This window comes from Theropithecus gelada, chromosome 2 (genome assembly GCF_003255815.1).
Source record: "Theropithecus gelada isolate Dixy chromosome 2, Tgel_1.0, whole genome shotgun sequence".
NCBI classification, from domain to species: Eukaryota; Metazoa; Chordata; class Mammalia; order Primates; family Cercopithecidae; genus Theropithecus; species Theropithecus gelada.
The window spans coordinates 153523154-153535391 of NC_037669.1; the positions used below are offsets into that span (position 1 = coordinate 153523154).

The 12238-nt window shown below is 40.2% G+C and overlaps 1 protein-coding gene across 1 annotated transcript in view; it reads left to right on the forward strand.

Moving 5' to 3' along the window:
• The window catches only part of PIK3CB (phosphatidylinositol-4,5-bisphosphate 3-kinase catalytic subunit beta), a 188295-nt gene that overhangs the window by 99057 nt on the left and 77000 nt on the right, over positions 1 to 12238 (forward strand). The window contains exons 7-8 of the mRNA XM_025377335.1: positions 2880 to 3050; positions 4234 to 4311. Of these exons, the coding sequence (XP_025233120.1) occupies positions 2880 to 3050; positions 4234 to 4311 (249 nt within the window). The remainder of the gene's footprint in view (positions 1 to 2879; positions 3051 to 4233; positions 4312 to 12238) is intronic.

Here is a 12238-nt window from a genome sequence, read left to right on the forward strand (position 1 = left end):
GTGATCCGCCCACCTTGCTTGGCCTTTCCAAGTGCTGAGATTACAGGCGTGAGCCACCGTGCCCGGCTCATTCGGCTGTTTTGATTGTTTCAATTTGTCTTATAATTATTGTCTTATATCATTATGAATTTTTAACACTGTTATAGTTGCTTTCTATTTCATCATATGGTATAAATATGAAATATTCTGGAGGAGGTAAAGTATTTAAAAATTGATTAATTGGTCATCCATTGAATTGTATAAAAACTTATTTGTGATTATCCATTAGCTAAGTGAAGGAAAACTTTTCCTTCAGTCTGAAATATTTATGCGTGGAATTTCCCTTGCCCCTTTTTTGTTACTTCCATGTATGGCAAGAATTTTGCAAGCATTAGGTTTGACCATTCTCAAAAGCCTTTCTTAATCATTCATATATTTGTTTATTTTCATTTAATTAAGAATTCTTTGAGAATATGCTTCTGTACAGCACTGAATTGCCCCAGATTATTTTTGGAGTAAAGTTGAGTTTAAATATGCTATGTGCGGTGTAGCACCCCTCCCCCTATAAGGTCTACTGTTTAACGACTAGGTCCTTGGCTTTGCCTTCAAGTAACTTGAAGATGTTTTTGTTGAAATACCTTGGAGACTAAAAAATAGTCATCATGTAAAGAATATTATTATAAGTGCCCAGTTAGAGGTTAGTAGTTAAGAATTTTAGGAAAATCTTGTTATTTTGTGATATTATTGTTGTCGTCGTTTAAACAAGAGGGATATAGGCATGCCAATTATAAAGTGATGTGTGTTTGAGAATTTGGAGCTGCAGTTTATTAGCAGGTAACATGATGTTACACCTCTTCTTAGGTTTCTGGTGTGGCCCTTAATTTTTGTGATTTAGTACATGTAAGGTCTAGGAGCAGTTATAACTTAGTGCACAGCTTTGGGAGTTGTGGTATTCCGATAGTAAGCTATTGATCTCTAGTCCATAAGAGGAAACAAGATGAAAAGTGCTTGGTGGGCAACCTAGAAGTACTGACTTTTCTTCGTGTTCTGCCATCATTCAAGTAGATTCCCGCTTCTTTAATTTAACATTTCTTTTTACCTTAAGAGATGTAAAGGAGAATGTATATTTTACCAGCATTATCCTTAATTATTATAAAGAAAAACAGAAACATGTATGTGTTTTTGTGCAGGGTTAGACAGGAGATACCCTGTACAAAAGAGAGACAGAAAGAATATACAGTGTAGGCAAAGGAATGTGAGAGAAATGGTCTTTTCTTTTTTGTTTTTGTTTTTGTTTTTGAGATGGAATCTTGCTCTGTCGCCCAGGCTGGAGCGCAGTGGCGCGATCTTGGCTCACTGCAAGCTCCGCCTCCTGGGTTCACGCCATTCTCCTGCCTCAGCCTCCGGAGTAGCTGGGATTACAGGTGGCGGCCGCCACCACGCCCGGCTAATTTTTTTGTATCTTTTAGTAGAGACGGGGTTTCACTGTGTTAGCCAGGATAGGCCTCATCTCCTGACCACGTGATTCGCCTGCCTCGGCCTCCCGAAGTACTGGGATTATAGGCGTGAGCCACCGCACCTGGCTGAAAAGGATCTTTTTTTTTTTTTTTTTGAGACGGAGTCTCGCTCTGTCGCCCAGGCTGGAGTACAGTGGCCGGATCTCAGCTCACTACAAGCTCCGCCTCCCGGGTTTACGCCATTCTCCTGCCTCAGCTTCCTGAGTAGCTGGGACTACAGGCGCCCGCCACCTCGCCCGGCTGGTTTTTTGTACTTTTTAGTAGAGACGGGGTTTCAAGGATCTTTCATAGTGAAAAGTTTTTGGATGAATATATTTATCATAATATCACTTCTGAGAGACATTCTGGAAGGTTTTTTCTTTGACAAAAATGTATTTTTAATGGTTCTGAATTGAATTACAATACATTGAATCACACTCTAGATCTGTATAGGACATTCATTCTTCTGAGGAATACATTGGATTCCTATTCACTTTGTTAGGAATCTTTGGTAATATGAATAATCACCCCTTTTCTTATATGCTTCTGGAGAGCCATTCTGGTTTTGTGGAAATAAAACAGAACATCAAACTGGGATGATTGGTAGGTTTTTGCTGGGAAGATAGCTGGTAATACTTGCCTAGAACTCTGTGATGGAAAGGGGCCGTCTCAGGGATCCATAGAAAGTGTGAGTCTGCCACATGCGAACCACATATTCAGCTTTTCTAGTGAAGCTGAAAGTATGGCTGAAGTATGACTTTAGTGTTAGACAAGTGGGTTTAAATCTAGGTTTTACAGATACTAGGTGTGTAACTTAACCCTTCTGAGTTTCATTTCTTTAATATGTTAAATGAGTGTAACGAGATTAGCTGTAACATACAATAATTATCTAACTCAGTTCTTTAGGTACTTAGGTGTTCAGTTAATGATAACTATTTTTTTGTATGGTGATTTTAAATTCTCATATTCTTAGGCTGGGCTTGATGGCTCACACCTGTAATCCCAGCACTTTGGGAGGCCAAGGTAGGCAGATCACTTCAGCTCAGGAGTTCAAGACCAGCCTGGTAACATGGCAAAACCCTATCTCTACAAAAAATATAAAAATTAGCTGGGCATGGTGGTGCATGCCTGTAGTCCCAGGTACTCCGGAGGCTGCGGTAGGAGGATCACTTTAGCCCAGGAGGTCGAGGCTGCGGTGAGCTGTGATCTTGTCACTGCACTCCAGCCTGGGCAACATAGACCCTGTCTCAAAAAAAAAAATTATTTTTATATTCTTGATATTCAGCTGTGGTTTAAGACATACTTTCACAGTGCATTTGATATAGTGTTGTTCAGCTTCATTTTATTCTATTGATTTAGGTGTCAGCTTGAAAATCAATACCTTCCTCTTTCTTGCCCCTATAGTATATCCGGAACTGTGTAATGAACAGGACCCTGCCCCATTTTATACTTGTGGAATGCTGCAAGATCAAGAAAATGTATGAACAGGAAATGATTGCCATAGAGGCTGCCATAAATCGGAATTCATCTAACCTTCCTCTTCCATTACCACCAAAGAAAACGCGAATTATTTCTGTAAGTTTTTATTTCTGAACCTTTAGTGACCCCACAAGGCATGTGATTGTGTTAGTTTACATAAGTTTCACACACATTTCCTTTGCTCACTTCTCCTTCTGTGAAAACCAATGCATATTTGCCAAATTGATCACCATTTATTTAAAAATTATCTTTCTAGATATTATTATTTTTACTCAAGCTACAATTAAATATAAATATGCCATTTATATTTTTGGTGTTTCTTTCTGCTGAAGAAAAATGTCATCAAATTAGAGGTTTTGATTTAAATATAGGACTTCAATGAGTAATTGGAGACATTCTAGTAGAAAAGTTAGATGTGCAGACATAATTGAATTAACCAGTATATTTCATTTCTTTTTTTTTTTTTTTTGAGACTGAGTCTCACTCTGTCGCCCAGGCTGGAGTGCAGTGGCTGGATCTCAGCTCACTGCAAGCTCTGCCTCCCGGGTTTACGCCATTCTCCTGCCTCAGCCCCCTGAGTAGCTGGGACTACAGGTGCCCGCCACCTCGCCCGGCTAGTTTTTTGTATTTTTTTTAGTAGAGATGGGATTTGACCGTGTTAGCCAGGATGGTCTCGATCTCCTGACCTTGTGATCCACCCGTCTCGGCCTCCCAAAGTGCTGGGATTACAGGCTTGAGCCACCGCACCCGGCAGTATATTTCATTTCTATCAGCTTAACTATGGTAGTGTTTTTGGTATAATTTGTCTGTCTTCTTAATACCGAATTCTTTTAGTACTAAACATTTATGAAGGGCACTATTGTTTTTCAGAATGTAATATATTTGTATAAAGCAAATGTTAAGTTTGTCTTTATTTGAACAGTTAACACTTACTCAGTCATCACAAATTGTATATTGAACTGCTCCTTGATGATGTTATTTCTATATTAATATAAATGATCAACTCAATTTATAAAAAGCTTTTATTATTATTTGTTAGTGCTTTTTAATTTAGTGATATCTGTTAGTATTAGTGGAATGCTGCCTATGTTTTGCCGTGAAAGCCAAGTGCTAGGGGTTATAATGCTTAATTTAGTGTGTGTGACTTTCAGTTGTTAGTTTAGAGCTCTATTTTCATAGTTTTGCCAATAGACATTAGAGCTGATGACAATTGCATTGCTGGCATAGAATATTCATTTCTTTCATTAAAATAATTTGTATTTGTTTTATTCTTTTACAGCATGTTTGGGAAAATAACAACCCTTTCCAAATTGTCTTGGTTAAGGGAAATAAACTTAACACAGAGGAAACTGTAAAAGTGAGTACCCGCTAAGATTTGAATTTGCCATCTGCTCCAGTGTTTGAATAACTCACTGATATGCTCAGTAATGTCACATTGGAGATTGAATTTTACCCATATTGGTCAATTACATGATATAGAGTATGGTAATTTATTATAAGACTATTGAGAATTTTTGTTTTAAAATTTGAAAATTTCCTTTTAAAATTCAAAGACTTTTGAATCATTAGAGATCTACTGGAAAGACTGACATTATTTTTCCAGTATATATTACGTATTCCTTCTGTGTATTATACATCTATAATTTCTTCTGTGTATTATACAGAAGAAATATATAATATAGATGGGTAAGACTGTGAAGAAAGTTAAGAGAAATAATTCAAAGGTACAAAGATAGAGTTATCTTGGTTGAATGATTCTAGAGATCTAATGTACAACCTGAAGACTATAGTTAATAATATTTTATACAGGAAATTTCCTAGGAGAGTAGATTTTAGGTACTCTTACCACTCCTCACTCAAAAAAACAAAGGTAACTGTATGTGATGATGGATATGTTAAATTTCAGCAAGTGAAATTTAAGCCCAAACTATAGATCTTATGTTTTTATGCAAGCTTACTCTCCTCTCTCAGCCTTGCCTAGAGCTGCACTGAAACCTCTTTCAGTCTTTTTTTTTTTTCTTTCCTTTTAAACTTGCTGAGCACAGAGAACATGTAATGCCATTTCCTGGAAGAAAGTAGATTACTACGTTATGGACCACAAGTTGTTAACACATGGGGGCTTATTGCTCAATCCCATACATTTAAATAAAGACTTAACGAAGCATTTTGTCTCAGAGTATAAAGCATTTATTTTCCCTAATTTGCTGGGTTGGAAATTAAGTGAATAATTTTTGTGATCCAAGAAAAGATTTGGTTTGTTTGAAATGTTTGTTGCTGTGAAGATATATTCAGGAGCCCTTTGCCAAAAATTATCAATGTCTTGCTTTTGTGCATGGGCATTAAAGATTTTGGGAGAGAGTAAAAGGTTGGTTACCACCTTTGGTGTTAGACAAGTGAGTGAGGCTGTGAAAAAAGTTGAGAGAAATAATTCAAAGGTACAAAGAGTTATCTTGGTTGAATAATTCTGGAGATCTAATATACAACATGAAGACTATAGTTAATAATGTTGTATACAGGAAATTTGCTAGGAAAGTAGATTTTAGGCACTCTTACCACTCCTCAAAAAAGAAAGTTAACTGTGTGTGATAATGGATATGTTAATTTACTTGACCGTGTAGCAAGCACTTTATTCTACATTAAACCATCATGTGTACACCTTAAATATTTGCAATCTTAGAAGAAGATTCTTTGAGTAGCTATCATTAAAATAAAGGCTTTGCTTTTATATCCTCTGCTAGATTTTTCTTTTTGAGATGGAATCTCACTCTGTCGCCCAGGCTAGGTTACAGTGGCACAATCTCAGCTCACTGCAACTTCTGCCTCCTGGGTTCAAGCGATTCTTCTGCCTTAGCCTCCCTAGTAGCTGGGACTACAGGTGCACGCCACCACACCTGGCTAATTTTTGTATTTTTAGTAAGGACAGGGTTTCACCATATTGGCCAGGCTGGTCTCGAACTCCTGACCTCGTGATCTGCCTGCCGTGGCCTCCCAAAGTGCTGGGATTGCAAGTGTGAGCCACTGCGCCCGGCCTAGATTTTTCTTTTTAATGAATGTGTTTATGACCAATTAACCTCTGTTTTCTATTTTAGTGGTAATCCTGTTTTTGTCTTTTAATTTAAATTTTTCAATTGCAAAAGTATAACACGAATAATTGTTGCAGTAAATGAAAAAGTGCAAATAGGCTGGGCATGGTAGCTCACACCTATAACCCTAGCACTTTGGGAGGCCTAGGCAGGCAGATCACTTGAGTCCAGGAGTTCGAGACCAGCCTGGGCAACATGGCGAAACCCCATCTCTACAAAAAATACAAAACTTAGCTGCGTGTGGTAGCACATGTCTGTAGTCCCAGCTATGAGGAAGGCTGAGGTGGGAGGATCGCTGGAGCCTGGGAGGTCGAGGCTGCCCTGAGCTGAGATTGTGCAACTGCATTCTACCACGGTGACAGAGTGAGACCCAATCTCCCCCCAAAAAAAGAAAGGAAAAGAAAAAGTGCAAACATGATTAAGAAGAAAGGTGCTGGTCTCTCCTTACCATCATAAGGGATTCAAAGTTAACAAGCTTTTTGAATGTCCTCCAGGTTTATAAAAATATATATAAACATATGATATGGGAATTAAAGGGGTTTTGGTTGTGTTTATTTCTGTTATTTGTCAAATGATTTGTTTGTTAACAAAGGGATGATACTATATATATTGTCGTATAACTTGATTTATTCACTTTATAATACATGTTGGACAGTCCTCTGGATTAGTAAATAGTAGACTTCCTTGAGGATTTTATTCTTTTTTTTTTTTTTCCTGAGATGGAGTCTCGCTCTGTCGCCCAGGCTGGAGTGCAGTGGCCCGATCTCAGCTCACTGCAAGCTCCACCTCCCAGGTTCATGCCATTCTCCTGCCTCAGCCTCCCGAGTAGCTGGGACTGCAGGCAGCCGCCGCCATGCCTGGCTAATTTTTTGTATTTTTAGTAGAGATGGGGTTTCACCGTGGTCTCCATCTCCTGACCTCGTGATCCACCCACTTCGGCCTCCCAAAGTGCTGGGATTACAGGCGTGAGCCACCGCGCCCAGCATTTTATTCTTTTTTTAAAAAAAGAAATTATTTATTTAGAGACAGGGTATTACTTTGTCACCCTCACTAGTGCAGTGGCATGATCATAGCTCACTGTAACCTTCAACTCCTGGGCTCAAGCGATCCTCCTACCTCAGCTTCCCAAGTAGCTAGGACTACAGGTATACACCATCACTTTCAGCTAATTTTTATTTTTATTTCTACTTTTATAGAGATAGGGTCTTGCTATGTTGCCAATGCTGGTCTTCAACTCCTGGCCTCAAGCAATCCTCCTGCTTTGGTCTCTCAAAGCACTGGAATTACAGGCACAAGCCACCATGCCAGACCAGGATTTAATTTTTAAAGGCAAAAATCACACGGAGTCAAATCTACCCACCAGACATATGGAATATTATATATATATGGTTTTGTTTAGTAATTTATATGTATAGAATCTACATAATAACAAATGGGAATTTCTACTTGTTCTTCCAATTTGCAGGTTATCGTATTTGTCTTCTGTAGATAATTTATCAGTTCTTTAATTTTTTTATGGTTGGTATTTCTCTGCAGCCCTTTATTTAATTTCTTCCTAAAAAATATCCAAGATAAATATCTTCATGCTTTATTTTTTCTCAAGCATTATGCGTTGCTCCTTTGTCAGTGGTCAGAAACCTAATAAAGTCATTGACATTTTATGTCCATGTGTTTTGCCACTTCTATCAGGTATCAAGCTTGATTGATTCTATTGTTTGCAGTTATTGTGTTCATGGAGAGGATTAATGGGCTTAATGACAGGTAGTATTTAATGTATGTACCTCATCCCACCGTACCTAGCACTGTCATTCTCTTTTTCTTTCTTCTCCCCAGCAGGATTATATAGTTCAATTTGAGTACATTAAATGTAATTATGACATGATTTTCCTTTAGATATATCTTGCTACACAGGTTAGGAGCTCCAGTAGAATGTTAAAGCAAAATCTGAAAAAAAGTGGCAGCTTTACATCTTTCTTTCCAAACTTTTTTCTTTCCTTTATGCACTGGCTAAGACTCCCAGTACAATTTTAAATAGAAGTGATAAGGGCAGCCGGGCGCGGTGGCTCAAGCCTGTAATCCCAGCACTTTGGGAGGCCGAGGCGGGCGGATCACGAGGTCAGGAGATCGAGACCATCCTGGCTAACATGGTGAAACCCCGTCTCTACTAAAAATACAAAAAACTAGCCGGGCGTGGTGGCGGGCGCCTGTAGTCCCAGCTACTCGGAGGCTGAGGCAGGAGAATGGCCTGAACCTGGGAGGCGGAGCTTGCAGTGAGCCGAGATCGCGCCACTGCACTCCAGCCTGGGTGACACAGCGCGAGACTCCGTCTCAAAAAAAAAAAAAAAAAAAGAAGTGATAAGGGCAAATGGGTTACTCAGGGTTCTCCAGAGAAACACAGCCAATAGGATACAATATGTATATCTATATCTATATTATCACATATAAATAAATAAGCAAAAAATATAGATTTATTATNTTTTTTTTTTTTGAGACGGAGTCTTGCTCTGTCACCCAGGCTGGAGTGCAGTGGCCGGATCTCAGCTCACTGCAAGCTCCGCCTCCCGGGTTCACGCCATTCTCCGGCCTCAGCCTCCCGAGTAGCTGGGACTACAGGCGCCTGCCACCTCGCCCGGCTAAGTTTTTGTATTTTTAGTAGAGACGGGGTTTCACTGTGTTAGCCAGGATGGTCTCGATCTCCTGACCTCGTGATCCGCCCGTCTCGGCCTCCCAAAGTGCTGGGATTACAGGCTTGAGCCACCGCGCCCGGCCTTTTTCTGCATTTTTTGAGGTGATTTTTGATTTGTATATTTTAATCCATTGGTTTTCTTTTTTTTTTTTTTGAGGCAGAGTCTTGCTGTGTCACCCAGGCTGGAGTGCAGTGGCGCAATCTCAGCTCACTGCAAGGTCCGCCTTCCGGGTTCATGCCATTCTCCTGCCTCAGCCTGCCTCAGCCTCCCGAGTAGCTGGGACTATAGGCGCCCACCACCACGCCCGGCTTATTTTTTGTATTTTTTTAGTAGAGACAGGGTTTCACCGTGTTAGCCAAGATGGTCTTGATCTCCTGACCTCATGATCTACCCGCCTCAGCCTCCCAAAGTGCTGGGATTACAGGCATGAGCCACCTTACCCAGCATCCACTGGTTTTCAAAAGTTGAAAGCAATCTTACTTTTCTGAAATAATGTTCACTCGGTCAAGATGTGTTAGCCTTTTTATACATTATTAAATTTGAGTTATTAATATTTTGTTACGGATTTTATTGTCTCTGCTCATAAGGAAAATTGAGGAACATTGATGTGTTGTTGACTTGTAATGTCTTTCTTTGATTTTGGTATTAGAATAATGTTGGTCTTATTTAATGAGTTGAGAAGCCTTCCCCTGCTCTATTTTCTGAACAAGTTTACGTGGGACTGGTATTATTTATTTCTTAAATATTTGATAGAACTTACTCCGTGCCTTAAGTTTTCTTTTTTTTTTTTTGAGATGGAGTCTCGCTCTGTCGCCCAGGCTGGAGTGCAGTGGCCAGATCTCAGCTCACTGCAAGCTGCACCTCCCGGGTTTACGCCATTCTCCTGCCTCAGCCTCCCGAGTAGCTGGGACTACAGGTGCCCGCCACCTCGCCCGGCTAGTTTTTTTTTTGTATTTTTTTAGTAGAGACGGGGTTTCACCGTGTTAACCAGGATGGTCTCGATCTCCTGATCTCGTGATCCACCCGTCTCGGCCTCCCAAAGTGCTGGGATTACAGGCTTGAGCCACTGCGCCTGGCCTAAGTTTTCTTTATGGGAAGATTTTTAATTAGAAATTCAATTTACAGCCAGGCGTCATGGCTCATGCCTGTACTCCCAGAACTTTGGGAGGCTGAGGCGGGTGGATCACCTGAGGTCAGGAGTTTGAGATCAACCTGACCAACCTGGTGAAACTGTCTCTACTAAAAATACAAAACTTAGCTGGGCATGGTGACGCATGCCTGTAATCCCAGCTACTTGGGATGCTGAGGCAGGAGAATCGCTTGAACCTGGGACGCAGAGGTTGTGGTGAGCTGAGGTCACTCCATTGCACTCCAGCCTGGGCAGCAAGAGCAAAACTCCGTCTCAAAAAAAAAAAAAAAAAAAAAAGAAAGAAATTCAAAAGTTATTTAATGGGTATGGTAGACAGATTTTCTGTTTCTTTTGTGTCAATTTTGGTAATTTTTGTCTTTCAGAGAATTTGTTTTGTTGGTGTTGTCTGGCATAAAGTTCATAGTAGTCCCTTATATTAGTTTTCTGTTGCTGGATAACAAAATACCATAAACTTAAAACAACATTTACTTACTAGCTCAGCAATCTAGGTGTAGTTTGGCTGCACTCCTTTTTGAAAGCTCTGAAAGAATCTGTTTCTGAACTGATTCAAGTTGTTGGCCCAGTTCTGTTCCAGTTCTGATTCAAGTTGTTGGCCTGGTTCTGATTGTAGGCCTGAGGTCTCCAATTCCCTGCTGGCTGTTGGCTGGGGTCTTCTCTCTGTAACTAGAGGCAGCTCTCAGATCTTTGCCCTGTGGCCCTAACTTTTAAGTCTGGAGAATTTCTCATGTATCAAATTTTCTCATGCTTTGACTCTTTTGCTAGGAAGAGCTGAGTGTCTTTTAAGGGTTCAACAAATAAGTCAGGCTCACTGAGGATTATCTGCCCTCCTTAAAGCCGACAGTATCATATAGTATAACCTAATCACAGTAGTCTAATCCATCGTATTTGCAGTCTGAGAGATCATACAGGACACATGACTCTGTATGAGGTCTGTAACAGAAATCTCACGTGTTCAGTGTTGACTCACCACTCTCCCTCCCTGGCACTTGAACGTCTTCCGTCTCTGTGGGAGTGCTTGGAATTCTGTAGCATATAGCTTCCTGGTCAGTCTTTCCTCAGCCTTGTAGGGCTTTTTGTTTGTTGTTTGTTTTTGTTTTTTTTTAAAGACAGAGTCTTGCTCCGTCACCCAGGTTGGAATGCAGTGGATAAAACACGGCTCACTGCAACCTTGACTTCCTGGGCTCAAGAGACCCTCCTGCCTCAGACTCCTGTGTCTCTGGGACTACAGGCATGCACCATCACACCTAGCTAATTTTTTTTTTTTTTTTTTTTACTTTTTATAGAGACGAGATTTCACTGTGTTGTCCAGGTTGACCTCAAACTCCTCCGCTCAAGTGATCATTCTGCCTCAGCCTCCCAAAGTGCTGGGATTTCAGGCGTGAGCCACCAAGACTGGCTAGCCTTGTAGTGTTTTTGTCTTTCATGTGTACATCTTAATTAATATTCAGCAGAAGCTTGAACTCAGTGTTGCCTAAAATCTAGAAGATGGCATTATTTATAGCTGTGGATAGCTCTAGCGGGAAAGGCATCTTCTGACTCTTAGAGAATGTATGAATTGCACCTTTTTTCCTCCTCTTTTTGTTTCTTTTCTCTCTTTTGCATTGCCCCAGTCTCTGAACAGTATTGTGGCAATAGCAACAGTGGTAGCAGTGGCAGTGGCAGGAGCAGTGGGGACAGGCAGAGCCTAAGACTCAGAGTTGAATGTCTGCTTCAATTATAGGAGTTGTAGACACCCTCCTAGTGTTTAGCATAGTGTTTAGCATAGTTGCAGGAAGTGTGGGTAAATAAAGCCTCAGCTTTCTGGTTGGGTAACAAGTAAAGTGGAGCCCCAGCCTACTAAAAAATACTTGGAACATTGCAGAGTGAGATAAGCTCAGGAAAGCAACCTCTTAAAGTTATTTGTGTTTATAAGCTTATTTCTGAGCTGTGCATATGAGTATCTGCTCTTAACAGTCTACATACTTTGAGAAGTGAACAGTGGCATATTCCATTACCCAAGTCTCAGACTGGTTAATGTGTAGTGCACGCATGGGACAGATGCAAATAGCCCTACAAGAAGACTTGAAAACTGAACTGGTATCGGAACTGCAGCTTACAGAAGGCTCATGGAAACTTGCAACTGTTGAACCTAACTAACTATGGTCCCCTAAAACAAAAATATCAACATTCTCCATAGGATATAAACAAGACCCAGTGTCTCATAACATAATAGACAAAATATCTGGAATACAATTCAAAATTAGTTGACACATAAAGAATAAGGAAAATCTGAAGTTGTGGACGATGATAGTTCAGTAAGCATCAGTGACAAGATGACACAGATGTTGGAATTATCTTACAAAAACATTAAAGCAGTTATGAAAA